General features: G+C 29.4%; 1 protein-coding gene across 1 annotated transcript; it reads left to right on the top strand.

Moving 5' to 3' along the window:
• Positions 1 to 13,853: 13,853 nt before the first annotated feature.
• On the top strand, positions 13,854 to 21,040 carry LOC118043452 (CBS domain-containing protein CBSCBSPB3). The gene is made up of 14 exons (XM_035051429.2): positions 13,854 to 14,203; positions 14,328 to 14,496; positions 14,601 to 14,733; positions 15,477 to 15,647; positions 16,096 to 16,174; positions 16,284 to 16,397; positions 16,603 to 16,669; positions 17,639 to 17,744; positions 17,840 to 17,898; positions 18,574 to 18,680; positions 18,763 to 18,887; positions 19,192 to 19,274; positions 19,367 to 19,456; positions 20,570 to 21,040. The coding sequence occupies exons 1-14, from the start codon at positions 14,031 to 14,033 to the stop codon at positions 20,747 to 20,749; spliced, it is 1,656 nt and encodes a 551-aa protein (XP_034907320.1). The 5' UTR covers positions 13,854 to 14,030; the 3' UTR covers positions 20,750 to 21,040.
• Positions 21,041 to 22,431: the final 1,391 nt, after the last annotated feature.

Genomic DNA, 22,431 nt, shown 5'->3' with positions numbered 1-22,431 from the left:
CTGTCTCTTGTTTTCTTCTTTCCAATTGGACGTGAGGAGTGCTGGATGATTTTTCTATGTGTAATGTAAAAAATAATTTTTAATAAATAAAATAATATTATTTTTATATAATAAAAAAAAAACATTTTAAATCACAATTATTATTATACTCATAAACACTCCAGTATATGATTGCGTTTTGCATGTATATGATTGCGTTTTGCATGCATGGGAGCATACTAATGTGCATTGTCTCTAGCTTTTATTATTGTGGTTTAAAAAAAATAATAACACGTTACTAAGCTACTAGTTTTCTTTAGGTTATTTGAAGGTTTATGATTTGGTTGGTAAACAAGTATTTTTATTATTATTATTTATAAGTAAAATTTATATAAAAAATTGCGGACACAAATAATCTCGTATAAATATAATTATTTTGATAAAAATAGTCTAATTAAATATCTGATCAACAAATAATTTGTTTTAGAGAGTGTTTAAAAGTGTGGTGTCTATTGTTTTTTAAAGTATTTTTCACTTGAAAATATATCAAAATATTTTTTTAAAAAAAATTATTTTTGACACCAACACATCAAAACAATCTTAAAATATAAAAACTATACCATTAAACTTTTTATTTTTATTTTTTTATAAAAAACCGATTACTAATGGATTGCTTGTTTGTGTGGTTTTTAGTCTTGTGTCTCTGTCAATGTTTCCATTTTACAACTGCATGGATGTCTCTTATTCTATGTAATCTTGTAATAAAATAATTGCATACATTAATAAACATTTAAAGGTAGTAGACCTAAATTGTCTAAGAGAAATAAAAAATTATCATGGATAGATTAATTAATTATATTCAAGAACAAAAGAAGTTAGGCATCCTCATGGAGTGTAGTTGTGATTGCTTTTCAAAATATTTTTCATTTAGAAATATATTAAAATAATATATTTTTTTATTTTTAAAAAATTACTTTTGATACCAGCACATCAAAATGATATAAAAACATCAAAAAATATTAATTTAAAACAAAGAAAAAAATAAAATTTAATTTTTTAAAAAGAGTTTTTGAAACGCAAAAAAAAAAAAAACAAGGTCAATATGATAATATTACAAATAAAAAATATTAATATTTCCTTGTATGTTACAAAAGCATGATAAATTTATTTGATTTATCTTTTGTTTTTGTGTTTAACACTGTATTTGAGTGGGTTTTAAAAATACATTTGACTTGAAATAGTATTGAAATAATATTTTAAATATTTTTTTATGATTTTGATTTTGAATATTTTAAAAAATAATTTTAATGTATTTTCAAAAAATAAAATAAAAGGTACTCTACTTTTAATTAACATAAATATGAAATTCTCTATTTTTTTTTTCTTCTAATCCTGTGTGTGTGTAATGTTCAAGGGATATTTAAAATAAATGAATAGTGGTGCTATGCACCCTTGCTTATCTGTAGCATTTCCCTTTTTTTTTAAAAAAAAAAAAAAAAAAAAGTTCACTTCCATGGAAAGCTTTATTGTAATAAAAATATTTACTGCATTGATATTGCACGAGATTTTAAAAATATATATGTAAACTCAGTGGCAGAGCCACGTAGGGACAAAAAGGAGTAATTGCCCCCTTAATTTTTTTAATATTAGGATATTAATATAATAGGTTGATGAGAGTTTGATACATGGAAAAGTAAAAAAAATGAAAAGTTATTGTTGAATTATATTTTAATATAATATATATGTACAGCTCATTGACTCAAAATTTTTATAAACAGCTCATTCACTCAATTTTTTTTTTCTTTCACTAATTAACATAGAACTTCTTTACATTTTGATCTGTTATTGAATGCCTCTCTCACTCTCATGCAAATTTCTCTTTTTTTGCTTTATGTGGTAAATTTCTTTCTTTTTTTTAATTTATTTCATTATCTAATTTTAGTTATATTCTTTTATAATTAGTCATTAAAAACATTAGGGTTTATGATAATTTAGGGGTTTTGATATAAATGTATTCAAAATAAATGTTTGAATTTACTAATTTAATTAATTAAATATTTCCTTTTTTATTATAAATGAATAAATTAATGCTCATAAAAAACCACTATTTTTGACATCTCGTGTATTGATAGAGTATATTATTGAAATTATTTAACTAAGATCTCTTAATTCATTATAATCATGGATTAATTATTAATTAAGGTCTCTTAATTTACAATGTACATATATTGATTGTCATTTTATATCACATATTTGTTTGTAATTAATTGTTAATGAGATGCTTGGAGTTAGGAGAGGCATGAGTTTAAATTCTATAAGCTATAATTTTTCTCTCTCAGCATTTTCTCTTATTTGAAACTAGAATATAGTATTAAAACTTGTTTCATTTATTTGACTTGGTGAGTTCATGCAACTTTTGTGTGTGTGTTTAGAAACAATTTAAATGTCTAGAAATGATTAAGTATAATTTAATCAACATACTTATTATATGCATATAAATATGAATTGAAATGAGTTTTGATGAATTAATGTGTATTTTGCTATGAATTTCATATGAAAAATCTAGAATTATTATATAACTCAAATGACTATTGTTTAACAAAGAATTATTGTGTAGTTGTGTTAATTATTATGTAGACACTAATAATAATAAAAAAAACCAACAGATTCATAAATAAAATTAACATATCATTAGACAAGTATTTCAAGTATAAATATCTTAAGAATTAAAAGTCATTTAAAATTTTAAGTTATGTAACTCAATCAACTTCAAAGAAAAGTTATATTAAAAAGTCATATAATATTTCTTATTAATTTGCCTCCTCATCTTAAAAACTCTGGCTTTGCCACTGTGTAAACTTCATTTACTTTTTCCGTCATGACATTTAAGAAAATATTTTGTGGAAACACAATAATCTTTATTACCTTTTTCTATAATTAAAATGGATATAAAAAATAAGTTAAACAAACACCAAAATATAGAATATTGATTTTTTCACAATCATAAAATAAGTTAAGCAAACACATTTTTTTAAAAAAACACATATAAGGTAGCGTTTGATTATTGTTCTAGAATAAAAATAACTAAAACAATAAAAATATAGAAGATAAAATGAAAAAAAAGATGGAGATATAATTATATTTGATAGTAATATATAAGATAAAATGATTATCTATATATTTTATTTGATTGTAGTGGAAAAAGTAGAACAAAATGTGAAAAAGTTTATTTTATCTTTAATATGTATTGTTGTTAAACTTATATATTTTTTTAAAAGCACGCGCGCACACACATTTTAATTAATATTGAATGTTGAAATTAATAATATTATAATAACATTAGTTATAAAACCGACTTAACATGTTGATCTGAGCCATGAACCAGTCCGAGTTTAAGAAATATAGAAGAAGAATTAACTCGATTTGATCCAATTAAAAACCTAGTTCAACTCGAGATAAAACACAGGTTAAAAATCCGTTGAATTTTTTGAAAACAAAAATTTATCAAAACAAAATTGCTTTGATTTTTTTCTTTTAAAAAAGTTGGGTTAGTCAAATTGACCCTTCCAACCTGTAACTTGAACATTATCTTGAGTCAACTTTCAAGTCAGGTTTTAAAATTATGATAATAATTATTTTTATTCACATGTTGACTCAAGTCAACCTATATTAACCATCTCGATCAATGACATGGACCTTACCTTAATTAACCTCTAAGTCGAGTTTTAGAGTTACGATAATAATATTTTTTATTTTTAGATTGACCTAGCTTAATCTAAATTGACTTTCTTGATACATGGCTCGGGTATTATTCTATTATTAAACAAAATCTAGGATATAAGGTTCATTATATGTGTACATGCACACCGTCTCTATAAAAATATGTGACGAAATTGAAGCCTAAAATCTCATTTTGGACGAGTTTTTTACTTATCACTTTAATCAACAAAAATATTGATTCACTGGTTTGGTAATGAATTTTAAAAGCCATGCTCTCGAGAAGAAAGCAACATATAATTGCTTTTTCAAAATCATGAAAGCATGTTTGGGAACGTGGTATAAACAACGTTTCTATTAATTTTGAATTTTTTTTGTTAAAATTGAGTATGCCTTGTATTTTTTGGATAATTTTGATATATTTATATCAAAAATAATTTTTAAAAAAATAAAAAAAAATCATTGACATGCATTTCAGCACGAAAAGTTATTTGAAAAGTAATTCCTACCACACTGCAAAACACACTCTTTAACTATGTTCAAAATCACGGTCTAAAAGGGCTACCACGAACCTGTAAAGGATTTTTTAAAAGTAAATTTGCATTTTGCAAACTTAATCACCCGGCTATGTTTGTTTCTATATTCAAAAATTAATTTTTTTAATTTAAATTTTTTTAATACATTAATATCAAATATAAAATTTATTTAAAAAATTATTTTAATACATTTCAACTTAAAATACTGAATGTAGCTTCTATTTTTCTTCTTTTTTTGGAAGGAGATAGTGCATAGTGAATCTGCATTGACAACGTATGGTGCAAACTGTAACGTTTAAAAGAAATTTCAATGGGTGAATGAAAACCGAATTGAGTATTTTCCCCATAATCTGATCTCTCTCTCTCACACACACGCGCGCGCGCGCGCGTATAAACCTAGTTGCAATCAATCATAGATTGAAGGGCATTTCTGATATATTCAACCGGGTTCGTGGTTATTTCCTGGCTTCAACTTGAAAATCCTACGAAATCTGACGTGGACAGAAGTGATTTTGAAGCATCAATGATGAGAGGGTAACTTGAAACAAACCTTCCTCCTAATTAGGTGAGATACCTAAGGCCTATGAGATTCGGTGACAAGACACTCTTCGATTCACTTGACTTCGTTTTTTATTTTCTTTTTTTAAGGTCTTGCCCTACCTAGAACCGCAGTGTATAATATTTTTTAATTAAAAATATTTTAAAGTTTTTTTTTTAATATTAATACATTAAAACCATAAAAAAAACATTAATTTAATATCTTTATCATTTTACAAAAACAACGCTCTACGTGGATTTTATTAATCTTGTCGATTTTATTTGTCAAAATAACCCTCATGTGTTTATGATTCTCCATGTTGTTAACCTTAAATCCATTTTTATCCTATTTGAATGTTAAGTTTAAGCAAATTTATACATCTGACATCTGAGTTGGTTCATCTAACAAAAGATCAAACTTTATGTAAATTTAAAAAAAAAGAAATCAAATCAAAATTATATATATAGAGCATGATTTAAAACCTTTGTTTTAAATACTTTTATATATATATATATATATATAGCATGTATTTAGGATGAAAAATATATAAATTTTTCATCATCAAAATTCTTAAAAATACTTTTTTTATTTTCTAGAATCTCTCGTGCATCTCTAAACATGATTTAAAACCTTTGTTTTTTATATATTCATCTCAAGTCTCATAAACTTCATTTCTTATACTTTATTAACTCAAGTGAGCAGAAAAGATAATTAAAAGGTTTGAAAAACTTTTATTGTATCAATAAATTTTAATGAATTGTTGGATCTTGGAAAAAAATCGTATTATATGTAAAATTATCCTTATATAGAGGGAGAGTTTTCTTTATAAGAATAATGCTATTGTGTGCTACAATCTCAGACGTTTTCTAAATATTTACTCTTTCTTATATTTATTGTTAGTTCTAATTATTTTATTAAAAAAAATTACTCTAATCATCTTATAGTTTAGCTGCTTTTACACTTGCACTCCTTGTATTTGAAAATTATAGTTTACATTCTAATTCTTTTTTTTTTTGCATGCTATACAATTTATATCATAAATCATCCTATAATTTAGTCTATTTTATACTCACCAATGATGTAAATTGTAATTTTTTAAAACACAGAAAACAAGTGTAAAAATGACTAAACTACATGATAGTTAAGGTAATTTCCTCCTTTTATTTTTGCTTTTAGTAGTTGATTTAATATTGAAAAAGGAAAACAAAAATCTTAATTGCATTTATTTTCCTAATTCTTTCCATTTATATTTTCCTAACAATCTTAGAGAGAAAACGAGGTTATTTGCCTTACATTTCCAAGAAGAATATTGATTTGTTTGCTTCATTGTTGCTATAGACATCATAAATTCATTATCTAGTAAACCTAAAAACTTTTATGGTCAAAACTTCCTTATTTGACAACAACAAATGAAACCTTGACTTACTAAATTGGGTTTGTTTTTCTATTATTCTAAATGTTTATAAAAATAAAAGTGTTGAAAAATCAAGTATTATAGTTTTTGTCTTCAAGTGGTGCATTTTTCTCTACCAGTGAAGATGACTCTACTAATAAAAATATTTTGTGTCATGATAAAATTATAAGTGATTTGTCTAATAGTATTTACCATATTTTTTGTAATACTAAAACTACTTTTGAATTATGAGATGCACTTCAATATAAATATGGTATAGAAGTAAAAGGTCTTAAAAGGTATTATATTGAAAAATAGCTTGATTTTTAAATTGTTGATGGAAAAAAAGTTTCTAATCAAATCCATGAGTTTGAAAATATTATTTGTTACATGAAAATCAAGGGAATGAAACTTAATCAAATATTTTTAATTTATTCTCCTATTAAAAAGAATTACCACATTCTTGATCTAATTTTGCTAGAGGTTTAAAAAAGAGTAAAAAAATTAACATGCCTAAAAGTAACAATATGAGTGATGTCTAATTTTAAGTTTATAGAAAATACGATCATATTGCTAAGAAATGCAACAATTGATATGGTCAAGCATCTAAAACTTTTTGACCTCAAGAGTCTTTCAAACCACAAGCTATTATAATAACTGGAGGGGCTAGTTTTTCTTTCCTAACTTACAAGTACTTTATTTATAGCCTCAAGTTAAATATAATTTTTAACTTAAATGATTAATGGTTGAATTATGGGGCTAATGCCCATGTGTGTGATGATAAAAATATTATTTTCACCTTATTATCAAGCACACAAAGTATGATTACGAGGAATAAGAGTGTAGCTCAAGTCTCAAGAGAAGGCTAAGTCAAGTTGGAGTTGTTGTCTGAAAAATTCTTACTTTGGATGAAGTTTTTTATATTCCTAGTGTTTGAAAAAAATTGTTTGTGCATCTTTATTGGATTAAAATGGCTTTACTCTTGTTCTATGATCTAATAAAATAGTTATTATGGCATGGTAGGTTTGGGCATGTTAACTTTAACACTATTAAAATAATGATACATTTAGTTTAATTTCTAAGTCATATATTATTAAAAAAAAATAAGAAAAACATGAGATTTGTGTGCAAGCTCAACAATCTAAAAGGACTTTTAATCCAATAGAAATGAAAACAAATATGTTGAATTAATATATTGTGATATTTATGATAGTAATAATATATTGACTTGAAGTGGAAAAGATAGTTTATAACTTTTATTGATGAATTTTCAAGACAAACTCTAAAAATAAATTGTTTGATAAGTTTAAAATTTTTAAAGAAGGAGTAGAAAATTAATCAATTTTTTTTTTTCACAATTTGATAAGTGGTGAGTATACCTCAAATGAAATAAATGAAGTTTTTTGAATTTCATGGTATTAAACATCAATTAACACGTCTAAGATAACATAAAGAAAAAAAAAGGAATTTTAATGGATCTGGTTAATGCAATAGTAATTAGTTCTAGTTTGCTTAATAACTTATGGGTAAAGCTTTGTATTCTACTTGTTATATTATTAATAGAGTTTCTTATAAAAAAAATTTAGATAAAACACCATATGGATTTTGGAAGAATAAAAAACCTTTTTTAAAATATTTTAAAGTATAGGAATGTTTAGCTAAAGTAAATATTTCAATTACTAAGAAAATGAAAATAAGTTCTAAAACTATACATTCATTGGATATTGTTTGAATAGTACCTCTTAACCCCTCGTATAAAATCAAGTTTTTGGTCATCTTATCATCATAATCACATTTTAGTTGTCCTCTTCAACAGTCCTAAAATATTTTGTGATGATAAATTCACCATTTTTTCTTCAAATGATGATTATCAATGCTTAATCAGATTATTAATTCTTTTCTTGAACCTTTTACAATGATTAATGAAATGACCTACGACTACTACATGATATTTGCATTTAACATTTTTATTATACCATTTAGAAAAAGATAGTTGGATAGGTTCATATGGTAGAGACGTTATCTGACAAGCATTTTTTAGGTTTTGATAAATGTTAATAAGAGAAACTGGATGGGGGATAATCGTTAATGATGTTATTGCTATAATAAAGATGGTGAAAGTTTTTGGCTTTTACACAGCCTTTTTGTGGGAATGTTTACAAATTGAGGTGTTTGATGAGAAAACTTGGGATGGTATGACCATGGTTTTAGGCTATTTTCCTGAATGTTTTTAACCTGCATGCTCATTCTAGTTGTATTTTCTTCAACAATTATCATTTATATTATCACATCTTGGGTTTTCTTTTATTTTAGAGTTTTTTCAACCCTTTCAAGTATAACCACAATGTCGAGCCTGAAAAGTATTCATTACGATGAAGATCATTTTTTTTAGACATAGAAGGGTTCATTAATGGAAACCACATCATTTCTTGTTGTGAGTTGGGATTTAGGAGAAGTGCTTGGGGCCCCCTAGTTTGGTGGGGAAAAAATGGATGATCATGTTGGTATTTGCAGTATTTACAGAACTGACTATGCATTCAAAAAAAAAAAATTAGTATTTTCATATGAGTTTTCCCTCGATCGAAGATCCTTTCCCAAGATGATGTAGCTTGCAGTCACTTGAGTAGACTATGAGCAAAACAGCCTCTCATTTTAGATTTCCTATCTCACTATGGTTGTTTTGGTATAGTTGTGATCTTTCTTAATTTTCCATTTTTTTTTGCCTGAATATGGTGTTGGTACTCTTGAGGGGAGTCCAGCTTTCATAGAACGACCTATATTTCTTCTTCTATTTAGTGACATACATATATATAAAAAATATAAATAAATTGTTGACATATAAAGAGATGGGTTGAATATGCATGGTTATTATTTATTCAAGTTTTCAATTTTTTTATTGTCTTAGAACTACGAGGATGGACTAAGTTAGATTTTCTTGAAAAGTTATTAGTGAAGACTCTAAACCCACAAAAACTTTGACTGATTTGAAGGAAAATTTATCGTCTCATCGTATTGGCCTTTCTTTGACCCAGCCTCCATATCCTTGAGAGTAATGTATCCCATCATTTTATATTTTCTATAAGGATCAGTGGAGATATAATGAGAAAATAAAATAAAAGGATATGTATGACATGACATATTATTTGTTCATGTCCTATTATAAAGAGAGTCCTAATGGATATGATTTAACTCATAACGATTCGAGGTTAACCTATCTAATCCTAAAGATTTTTCAGGTCCTACCTCAGCCTTTTAACCTTATACAACCTAGGTTAGGGAGAGACTCTACAATACCAAGTGCATAGGATGAGTTTCAATATGAGTGAGAGCTCAAATAAAATCACACACGCTACCTAAATCTTTTTATCTAATCATACGAGGGACAAACTCGAGTTCAAAGCTTTTATAGGTTTATAATGAAATGTGTGAAAACTCTAAACAATAACACGCATGCATGTATAATCCAACGTGTAAAAAAAATAAAGTAAATTAAGTTGCACAAATAAACATAAAAAATATAAATAAAATGAATAAATTATAAAAAAAAACACACAAGTACTTGGACTCAACCCTAGTCCCTAATGAGTCGCTATAATGCCATAACATGACAAATACAAGGGTCTCCAAAATTAAAAGGTAAAATAAAAGTAATAAAGTCATCACCTAGTATTTAAAAGAAACTAGAAATCCTAAAATAGCTAGTTCAACTGTCTAAGAGATCCAGGTATAGGGATAGTTATGCCTAAAAGAAGATTAATATCACCCTTAGCACATCCTTTCAAATAAAAGATTATCTTTGTTATATATTTTATCTTAAATTTATTCTACACATGCTATTAATTGTCTAAATTTGTTTCTAACATTATCAATGATTTATTTTAAAACTTTTAAAAAATGACTCCGATCCCTGTGAATAGGAGGCCTATTGATAAATTTGACGTTCATCTCTAAAAATATGTAATTTTATCAGTTTAGAAATGTTTTTATATTAATAACTAAAACTATGAGATTTCATTGATTTGTGAAAATTTTGATGGTAATCCCTACAAATTAGTGATTTCATTGATTTAGAAAAAAAAAAAATTAACATTAATCCCTAAAATAAAAAATTTCATCAGTTTAGGATTTTAAAATGGACATTAGACCATTATGGAGGATGAAAATTAGGCTTTGGACATGCTTTTTTAACATGCCTAAAACAGGTCATAAGGCATCGCTCATATTTTTTTGGGTCTTCATGGATCATGTTGACCCGTCTTGGATCCACTCATAATAATAAAAATAATATATTGTAACGTAAAAAAAATATAAGAAATTATATAGTTGATAAAAAGAACATGATAGTGTTTTATTTTTAAAATCATATATTTTCACTTTGAGAATGTAAATTATTTTACATTAATGTAAATAGCAAATTGATGAATGCGTTAAGCAAAAGAAAGCTCAAAGAGAAATCAACAAAACTTTGCCGGTACACAGATGTGAGATGTGATGATATTATTTAAAGAAAAAACCATGCGTGTTGAACATAACTTGGAATTTTCGAGAAGAAAAGCCTGGATTTTATTTCCTTTTTCCAATAAATTTGAGTTATAATAAAAAAAAGAAAGAAAAAGAAATGGGATGAATCTAAATCAATATTGTACTTCTGGTAAGATGCTCCAAGTTAAACTTGAATTAAAATTAGTAGAGCTTGGCCGATTCAATGAACATTCGGTCATAATTTAATTAGTAATTATTTGTTTTGTTTTAATTGCAGATTTTTAATTCAAACTTGTATATAACCACCGAAAGCAACCGGTTTTCTTTATACAATAATGCTTTCAAGGGATTAAATAAAACTTCATTATTTAGGAGAGCATATTCTCAGCATCGGGAAGAAAGACATGAAATTAGATTAGATCGTGTTAAAGTTTCTTGTCTTCTCCCGGAAATGACGTGAGTGATTTAGGGCTGTGGTTTTTTATTTATTTATTTATTATTATTTGGAGCAATTTTTATGCGATGGCGCACCTTGCAAGGGCAGCAAACCAGCCGCCAAGGAGGAGGACGCGAGGCAAATTATTGAATTTGTGTCCTTTTTGTCGCTGGTGCTGACGTGCCTGCATCACCGAAGTTCGATCTATCTGTTCTTCTTCTTCTAGATCCTGATACAAAAATGAAAAGGGTTTTTAATTAATTTTTTTTAATGTTTTTGATAGTTTTAATGCATTGATTTTAAAATATAAAAAAATTATTATTTTAATAAAATTCAATATAAAATATATTTTAAAAAATAGCACAATTATAATTTTAAATAGACTATAAAATAAAATTATAAATTTATTAATTGATGTGTCATCATTCCATACAAAGCGGGACAATGGAAGAATTATTACGTTTCCGTTTCCCTGTAACATAATGTCCTGTTCATTTTTTTATATTTTATTGTAGATCTACTATATAAGTTTTTTTTATTTGATTCTTGGATATTTTATGCAATTGTTTTTTTTTAGTCAAATTTAAGAGTAATTGAAATAAATTTATTGACTAAGAATAAAATTATAAGACATAAAATTAAAGAAAAAAAAATCATAAATGAATGATAGTTTCAAAGTTCACATAAAAAGTTTAATTTAGTCTTTATACTTTAAAAATTATTTATATGTGGTATCTCAATATGTTTTTAATTTAGTTTTAATATATAAATTTATTTTTATTATTTTTTAATTCTTGATTTGAAAAAAAAATCGCTGGATTCTAATGATTAAGATATCAAAATAACTGATTTTATAAATGTCCGATCAAGAGTTGCTGCCCTAATGTATTGTAATCCAAGGCTCGGTGTGCATGTCCATTCGAATTGGACTTTGAGCCATTAAATGGATGTAACTCTTGAACTAATGCATAGCTATTATATTATTAAATTAAACCTAATTTTTATAATTTTTTTTCCTTCTCGAGTATGACAATAGAAACTTATTTTTCATAATTACCCGCTGTCAATTTTTCTCTCGTTCTTTATTTGCTGTCAATATTTTTAATAATATTATTATAACCGAGCTTATTAAACTTAATCAAGTTAATAACTCTAGTTTTAGTTTTTTTTGCTGGTTTAAAAATGCTGGCATAGCTTGAATTTTTTGTTTTTATATTTTAAAAAATTTAACACGGTTTATGACATAGTGCGTGTTTGGCAGTGTGGTAGCGGTTGCTTTTCAAATAGCTTTTCGTGCCGAAAAGCATGCAAATGATGTTTTTTTATTTTTTAAAAATCATTTTTGACATCAGCACATCAAAACGATCAAGAAAGTACAACCGTCACTTAATTTTAGTAAAAAAAAAAAAAAATTTTGAATTTTTACAAAACGCCGGTTTGGCAGCAATGCCAAACGGGCTTATATAATACAGTCTAGTTACTTAATATATTCTAAATAAAATGACTTTATTGGGATTCCACATCGCTTGAGAAATTAAGACTTATTTCATGTAACACAGAATTGAAAATGAATTAATAGTGGCATCATACTACAAGTGAACAGATAATCGAATAACATACTCGTAAAAAAATATTGTTAAAAAGAAAAAACCTTAACTTCAATAGCAAAGAAAAATTCTTTTTTTCTTCTAAAATAATTGAAAAAAGAGACAGAATTAATGGGTTTTGGAAAGCCCATAAACGTAGGCTGGATCGTTTAGTTATGAGTTTTAATTGGCTTTCAGGTTTCTCATTTCCCTGTATGGACTTTAATCGAGAATGGGCTATACATCTCATAAGTTTTAAGGGGTGTTTCAAGCATGTGATAAGTTGTTTTTAAGTGATTTTTTTTAAATATATTAAAATAATATTTTTTATTTTAAAAATTATTTCAATAAAAATATATTAAAACAACTTTTATATATATATATATATATATATATATAATTAAATTATTTTTTTAAAATTTTAATTAAATATTTTCTCACAACACAATTATAAATTACAGATGTCAAGTAGCTCGTTTGAAAGTATGAATATAATTATTTTTACTCAAAAATATATTAAAATAATATTTTTTATTTTTTAAAAATTATTTTTAATATCAGTACATCAAAATAATCAAAATAAACTAAAAAAATATATTAATTTAAACATAAAAATAACATCATTTATTTATGAAAAAAGTTTTTTTAAAAAATAGGAAAAATCTTGCATGCGAACAAATGTTGAGTGGGGTAATACGTGGCGTGTACATCACGCCCCATGTACGAGTAATGGGCTACCATTCGTTTCACAGCACCACTCTATCGAAATCTCAGATAACATTTTATTTGACCCCTATATTTGTAGAACGAACTCAACGTCTCCCATATGTTTTATTTCTTTCCAATTCTATCCTTAATTGAGAAAATTTTAACCGAGTCATGTCAGTAGATTGATGACTACAGCTATTTTTCATCAATTTTATAAATAAAAAGACGTAAATTTGACTTTTGTATGTTTACAAAAACCTGAGAAATATTTTTTTTGAGTAATTCAAAAAATTAATAGATATTTATATTATTATTTTTTTTTTTTTTTTATGGACGATATTGACTCAAAATTTCACAGTCATGAGAAAATTGACAAAAAAAGAAACACAGGATTGGAATTGACGTTACTATAAAAATATAGGGGGTAAAGTAAAACTTATCTCCTAAAGAGTCACCTGAGGTGGGAAAAATATTTTTTCAACTCTTCTTCTCCTCTTCTGTTCTGTCGTTGTGTCTTCAAGCTCACCCAAATCAAATTCCAGACGAAGAGGGAGAGAGGGCCAAAACCCTAAACTCTCCCCCTCTCCCTCTTGGATTTTGTTTTTGAATTTTCCTGTCACCAATTAATCAATTTAGTCAAAACCGTAATTGGAAGATGAGCAGTCAAATGGGTCCTCCTCCTCCAAAGAGGACCAGTCTCACCCATAAACGAGGCTCAACCACAGCCATAAGGTCATCGTCCTCAATGGCGCCGACGCCGTCCGAGAACGGCGGCACCTCCTCCCATGGTGGAAACACCTCCAAGCCCTACTCTCCCGACGCTCCATCGTATGCCTTATAATTAAATTAATGTGTTTTACTATTTTATTTCGTTAATTTTTTTTCTTTGATCATTTATGTGTGGAAATGGTAATTTAATTGTTAATTGGAATAATTATTTGTTTTTGTGGAGGCCTGTGGGAGGGGAAAGGACAGTGAAGAAATTGAGGCTATCGAAAGCACTAACGATTCCAGAGGGAACCACAGTGTCTGATGCTTGTAGAAGAATGGCAGCACGTCGTGTCAATGCTGCTTTATTGACTGATGCTAATGCTTTGCTTTCTGGGATTGTTACTGACAAGGTTCGTTTCTGCTTATATTGTTGTGTTCTGTTGTTTTTTCTACGTTATTTGCGTGGGATAGTGTTTTGATTTGTTTGCTGTTTCAATTTTGTTGTTGTGGATAGGACATTTCGGCGAGAGTAATAGCGGAGGGGTTGAGGCCAGAGCAAACAATAGTATCAAAGATTATGACAAGGAATCCTATTTTTGTTAACTCGGATTCTTTAGCCATTGAAGCGCTTCAGAAGATGGTGCAGGGTTAGCTTCTCGTTTTAGTTCTTGGTGTCGTTCCTTGTTTGAATGATTTGACTGTTGAACTTCATTAAAAGGCCATAAATTGCTGAGGTGGGGTTTTGGGAGGGTGAATATAGGGCTTTAAAATGGCTACTGAAATTTAAAACTTTGATGTTGGTAAAGAGTGTACTGTTATCATATGTCATTTGTTTTTGTTTCTATTAGGTTGTGCGTGAAACAATTTAGGAAAATGTATGTACCTGAAATTGATGTGTATGAATCTTGTTACATTGGTGTTAGGTCTTGTTAAATGAGGAAGATAGTTTTTTCGTAATTATAGTTTTACCAGAGGGGGAAGCGGCTGACTTGCATAGGTGGAGAAGGATTGGAGAGAGGACCAAAGCTAAAATGTGAATTCTAAGAATTTAGTCCTTGGGATTCCTTTTATGGGATAATTTACAAGGTTTTGTATTGCTATTGAGATTCCTCTATTTATTAGCTGAACCTGTCATTTAGAATCTTATGTTTGCATTATAGATTTTTGCTGAACTGGAAGTGGTTTTGTAACTTAGGAGTTCAGGAGTGTAGGTTAATTGCTGGTCAAAATGAGCATGACATGTACTTGTTATGATAATCCACATAAAAATTGGCGTACTTGTTTGTGAACTTTCAGCACTGATGCCACAACCATTTGTCATGCACGCCCATCACTTTGACCAATTAAATACATTTATTTAGCAGCATCTTAGTTGTGTTTTGGTCAACAGGCAAGTTCAGGCACCTCCCTGTAGTGGAGAATGGTGAAGTTATTGCGTTGCTGGATATTACAAAGTGCCTCTATGATGCTATATCTAGAATGGAGAAGGCTGCTGAGCAGGGGAGTGCCATCGCTGCTGCTGTTGAAGGCGTGGAACGTCAATGGGGAAACAATTCTACTGGTCAGTGGTTGCTACTTTTGCTGTTGTTCTTATCATTACCATTAGCAACAAGATATGGAACTGCTTGTTTGCTTTTGATGCATGCTTGTATAAAATTCTTATTGCTTTCACTGTTCTCGTGATGTGCTCAATGTAATGCACATCAAATTAAGCTTCATGGAAGCAAGAAAAAAAATCAATTTGACCTCCACTTATCACTGTGCATTTAAAATTGTTCTTTAATTAGTAAAAGTTTAAATTTTCTTCCCAAGGAAGCAAACACACATGTTAAAAATAATAGTAATGAATGAATGCACAAAAAATAGATATTTGTTATAGATAAGCCATCTTTCTTCTGCCGGAAATGCCTGTACCATGTAGTTTCTTTCTTAAAGATTTCAAATTATTTATTTATTTTTTAAATTTATATTTTCTTACTGTTTCCACTTTATGTCATCTTCCATTTCAGCTCCACATGCATTCATAGAAACTCTGAGGGAGAGAATGTTCAAGCCCTCCTTGTCAACAATTATTGGTGAACAAACAAAGTAACCTTTTTTATCTTAAAACTTTTCTTGTTCTGAGTACAGCTTTTGTTTAAAGATATTGTAGAGTTATGCTTGTGTTACCGATTCTTGTAGCTTTACATACTTCCAGGGTTGCAGTTGCTTCACCATCAGATCCTGTCTATGTTGCAGCGAAAAAAATGCGGGAGTTGCGGGTTAATTCAGCTATTGTTGTGACTGGGAACAAAATTCAGGGGATACTCACGTACTTGTCTTTCTTGCCCGACTTTTTCATATTACAACTCTTTCTTGGAATATTTTGTTGCACTTGATGTCTTTAAAATGAGATCCAGCATTTCTTTTTCCTTCTCCTCTTCTCTTTTCTTTTCTTTTCTGTTCTGTTCTTTCTTTCTTTCTTTCCTTTTATGTCTATCATGTTTGTTCTCAGTTTCTATGCTTCTCTGCTGCAGTTCAAAGGATATTCTCATGCGAGTTGTGGCACAGAATCTTTCTCCTGAGTTGACTCTTGTGGAAAAGGTTTGTTGCAAGAGCCATATATATTTTTATTTCTTATCTGGCACTTTGCTGTATGGTTTTAACTCTTAAGTTGCGCTAGAAGGTTAAGTTTGCTACATCATTTAAGCTGTAATCCTGCTAGTTGCCACCATTGTCATGGATGAGTAAAAGAACAATGCGTGGGTGATGATTCATTTACTATTTCTCAGCCTACTCAGCAGTGTAGAATGTTCTGACCCTTTTAACATTTTATAAAGATGGTAGCTAGTTAAGCTTTGCCTTATGTTTCATCTTGTCCCTGGTATGAAAGCAAGGATTGCAAGGGTTAGTGTTATTTCTGAGGAATCCCTGATACTGATTTCTTATGCATGATTTATGATGCATGAAGCGAGGAGATCCCCTTGATACTGATCGGAGATCAAATTATTGGCTCACCTGTATAGTTTTGTCTATGAGAAGTAGCTGGTTGTTCATAATTGCTTTTTGTTGTCATCATTTAGGTTTTAGTATGTGGACAGGTAATGGTTTTCTGTTGCTTCTTTTGCTTTAATAAGGTTGCATTAATGACTGACTTCTTCTGCGCTGTTAACAATTGATATTATATTGCTATATTTGAAGATATCTATAATGTTGCTTGCTTAGATTACTCATTGATATATTTTTTTTTCTTCTGCATGTTTTCCCTATCTCTCTTAATCAGGTGACACAGATACCGTGTCCATTCTCTTTTCTTCAGCTTTTTAGCTAGATTCCTTCCCTTTTTCCCTTTCTTTGCGGGCTGGGGGGGGGGGTTTCATTTTCATTTTTGGCTCAACATTTGCCTTATATTGAATGCCCAATCCTACATTTCATATTGAATGCACTATCCTATATTTTATATTTTCATAATAAATCATTTGGTGTTTCTTTGATGTGGTAATAAGAGCTTGCATTGATTTGAGAGTGTTGATGCCTTGCATTATCTCACTGATATTTTTATTAATGCTTCAGGTAATGACACCAAACCCTGAATGTGTGACATTGGAAACAACAGTCCTCGATGCATTACATGTAATGCATGATGGGAAGTTCTTACATCTTCCTGTCTTGGATAAAGGTGAGTGTAACTCACTTCAATTCTCGTAACTGTTTCTTTCTTTCTTTCTTTTTTTGTTTTTTTTACAAGTTATCTAATTAACATCTTTTGTGCAGATGGGTCTGCTGCTGCATGCGTAGATGTTCTGCAGATAACTCACGCAGCAATTTCCATGGTAACCTTCATTTCTTATACAGCTTGTAGTAATCGTATGTATTTTCAGTGGGGATGGAGCATTTTTGAGATTTTAAGACATGTTTACCAACTCTTGAGCACTAGGCTGTGGAATGTAGTTGACAACCATGTCTTAGTGACCATGCCACTGTTTTGTTGTATAGCTTGGCTCTTTGTTGAGCATCTTGATTGTTTGCTTATTAAGCTCATGGTTACAGCCTGACATTGTGAAGTGCGTTAACATTAATACAGCTACTTACCGATTCTTCTCCTTCGTATGCATTTTTAATCTTATGGACATTCTAGCAAGAATCTCTTGCATTTCTACACTTGAACCTTCATCAGTCCCTATTTTTTGGTTCATTTCACTTGGCACTGGATGGTTGAACATCTGCAAGTGTCTTTGATGGTGTTGGGTACTGCACCACTGTAATCCCTAACATGACCTGGGTCGAACCAATGCCAACACATGCTGCTTGTATTGCTCAAAATGAAATTGTTTACTGGATAAAGCCATTCTCATGCTATAACTGCTAAATGAATTTTATAAATAAGATAAATTTGCTTATTTAGAGATGCTACTGAAGCACAGATTAGTCTTACTGCCATTTTTCTTATGTTATATTATATTTTCATTCTGTCAAACACTTAACTGGCCAATTTGAAATTTTACAAGGTTGAAAGTAGCTCTGGAGCTGTTAATGATGCAGCCAGCACAATGATGCAAAAGTTCTGGGATTCTGCTCTTGCTTTGGAACCACCAGATGATTATGACACCCAAAGGTCTTCCTAATGCTGTCATACTTTGACTTTACCTTGGTACTTAGTTGGTTCTGTAACTAAACCTATAGGGTGTTGATTTCAGTGAAATGTCTGCACTAATGGCATCAGACGGGGCAGAACTTGGAAGGTACCCATCACTTGGTCTTGGAAATTCATTTGCCTTCAAATTTGAGGATCTAAAGGGCCGCATACATCGACTCAATTGCTGTAAGTGGTGATTGATGACTGTTTCTGAGAATGCCTTGTTTCTGAACAAAATAAAATTTGTATTATACCATTGTACACAAACTATAGGCACAGTGTGGAATGATTCTTTGATATATACTAAGAAATTGTGGACAGAAGCTTAAAGCAAAATAATAAAAAAAGGAAGCAACTTTCTACCTTTTTTTTATTATTTTATTATAGAAGGGTTAAAACAACTGGTTCATTTTTTTGATGAATATATCTTGTAAAAGTTATCCAGTCAAACCCAAAAGTAAAGTTTTATATTGCCTTTACTTTTTTTCAGGCACTGAGAATTTAGATGAGCTTCTTTCCACTGTATTGCAAAGGATTGGCGCTGAAAACGAGCAAGATCGACCCCAACTTTTGGTAAGATGGGCTTATAATTATACACATGCAATTTGTGTTCTCTATTAATAACTTCTTGACTTATTTAGCATATTTCAATTTCTTTTTTACAGTATGAAGATGATGATGGTGATAAAGTTTTGCTTGCAACTGATGGTGACCTCATTGGTGCTGTCAGCCATGCTAGATCAGTGGGACTGAAGGTAATGCTTTGATTTTATTTTATGTGGATCTGTGTATGGATTTTAGTTGAATAATACATTTGAGAATTTTTTTCGAAGTAGCACAGCTCTATGTCCAGGTGTTTTTTCCACTGCCACTGCAGTGCCAAACACCCATTATGTTGTAGATTACAACAACAAACAAACAACAACAACAAAATCCTCAATCCCAAACTAGTTGGGTTGCCTATATGGATCCTTCTACGCCATTCTTCTTGATCATAAATCAAATTTACCTCAATATTGAGAGATTTTAAATCCGTTTGTACTATTTCCATCCACAATATCTTATGTCTTGCTCTTCCCTCTTTCCCTCTTCTTCTGTTAACCTCCATAATTGTAGATTGAAAAGAAAAAAAATGTTGAGCTTTTTTAGTAAAAAAAAGTCAGTGTGTTTAATGTGTACATATAACAACTATGGATATCTTGTATGCATACATGTTCGACACTAGGAAAATAAATTTTTGTTTCAACTGTTTATTGCCAAGTACAAGAGCTCCTCTTCTATAAATATGAGGGATGTCATGGGAATCCTTATGTTTGATGACATTTCAATGCATTTTGTTTATAACATAGGAGTCCCTTTGTCATTTTGTCAACATATTGTGATGAGTGGTGTAATTGTAATAGACAGCCCGTGTTTGGTATGCCGCCACAAAGTTACAATATGAAGATTTTAAAAGGTATAGGACCATGGATTAGGTTTTAAATGACATCTGGGAAAGGATTCATGTGTGAGCATATTGTTTGGTATGCTGAGTCTGTATGGTTGGAGTTCGGACTTTGATGAGGCTATATTGTTTGGGAAATGACATCTGTATGGCATGCTGAGTCTGTATTGTTTGGGAAAGGATTCATTAACACTTATCATGATATGCTTCGATGATTTTGAAAATCCTATTTATTGGAAAAATATTGAAGATGTGTCTTTGTTATCCGCTATTATGGTTTTTAAAATGATTCTGTTTTCTTTGGCCTTTTGTAGGTGATGGCACTAACGTTACCGTTATTTTTCTATTTGAAATTGTATGATATGCTTGCATGATATATTCTTAACTTGTAATTTTGTGTGTACTAAACCTCTCTCAATCTCAGGTTTTAAGGTTGCATCTTGACTATCATGATCCAAGCAATGAAACAACATCACCATTGGATACAACTACAACTGCCACCCAGAGAATTGGATTGGTGTCTTTCCGCTCTGGTATCTTTGTAGCTGGTGTCGTTTTAGCAGGCGTTGCTGTTGTTGCTTACTTGAAGCGCTCTAAAATGTGAAATTTTGTTGTGTCCAAATGAAGAACACTCTTGAGATTTTGAAGTTGACCCACTGGGGGTTCTACCAACATTTGAAGATATTTGTTGGCCAGAGATTGAAGGAAAATAGAAGGCTAAGCCTAATTGTTCCATCAGAAAGAGGTGTAACTGTTGTCTTGTCTATTAACTAAAAATGCTGGGTACACCGAAGCACTAACGTGATGATTGGGTAGGTATATAAATATCATTCTATCCTGATGAAAATGCCAAGTTTACTGCAATAAACAGTTGAAACAAAAGCTAGATCCTGTATTGAGTTACCTACAAACATTGTTTTATCGAGTTCCTGTTACCTAACCGAATTAAAAAAAAAAAAAGGAGAGGAAAGTTTCTCTTTATTTGTTGCTGCTGCAACAGTATCAAAGTACTTAAAAAGGGTTAATAAAACTTCTTGTCTGGGTAACGCCAATATCAATATCGTTAGTTTTCAATTTCAGGAACAAATAATCAAATCTCAGCTAATGGTGATATTAATATTATTAGTCTTTCAATTTTAAGAATAATTAATCAAGTTTTGAAAAGTGTTGATATCAATAAATCATATTGATATCATTATTCTTTTAATTCTAGTCGATTCTGGTAATGATTAACTAAATTTTAGGTAATGTAGATATTATTAGTCTTTCAATTCTAGTCGATTCTCTCTTTGTGAGAACATCGAGACGTGAGGGGTGAATAAGCCAATGAGAAAGCTGAGAAGCCGAACCCGGGCAGGGTGTGAAAAGGATAGAATCTAGCCGGGGTCTGGAAGATTGCCCTCACCACTTCAGTTCTCATAGAAGGAGAAGCTGTGAGCTAATATTAACAAATTCTACTGATATTAATAGTTTTTTAATTTCAAGAACAACTAGTTTTGATATTAATAGATCATATTGATATTATTAATCTTCTAATTCTAGAAACGACTAATTAAATCTTAGGTTATATTGATATTAATAAATTCTATTAATAGTATTAGTTTTTTAATTCTAGGAATGACTAATAAAGTTTGCGGGAAGTATTAATATCTAGGAATGACTAATCAAATTTTAGATTCTCCTTGATTTCTTTTTATTTATTTATTTCATCATCCAAAAATCATGTACTCGTAATATGATGCTTTATTCAATATTAAAATGCTATAATAATCATGTTTCAAGTATTGAAAAAGTCATAAACACAATCAATTTCTCTAATCTAACTTTTCAATAATACAAAACATCTCCTAACACAATAAAATCATGCTAAAACTCAAAATTAAGCTTTGTTTAATGTTCCTTACCTCTTAACCATGAACTTTAGAAAGCAAAAATGGCAAGGAAACTAGTCTTTCCTTTACCCCTCTTTTCCCAAAACCCGCCCCTTCTAGTTCTTTTTTTCTTCGATTTTATAAATTGGTGACTACTTTACACTTTATAAATGACAATTGACATTAACAAGAACTAACCGAGGAGGGAAAATCACTATTCCCCTCCTCACAATTGAAACAATATTTTTAGTTTTTAGTTTTTGTTTTTATAGTTTTTTTTTAACTTCATCATTTAATATTAAATTTATTAGAGATTGAATTTCATAATTTATTCTAATTTGTTTTTTTATGAGATTATCACTGTTTCATAACCCGATTCATAGGTTTTTGATTAGGTCATTTTTTTTTTTTTTAT

Source organism: Populus alba, chromosome 7 (assembly GCF_005239225.2).
Source record: "Populus alba chromosome 7, ASM523922v2, whole genome shotgun sequence".
In the NCBI taxonomy this organism is placed as follows: Eukaryota; Viridiplantae; Streptophyta; class Magnoliopsida; order Malpighiales; family Salicaceae; genus Populus; species Populus alba.
This window is presented reverse-complemented; position numbering and strand designations above follow the sequence as displayed.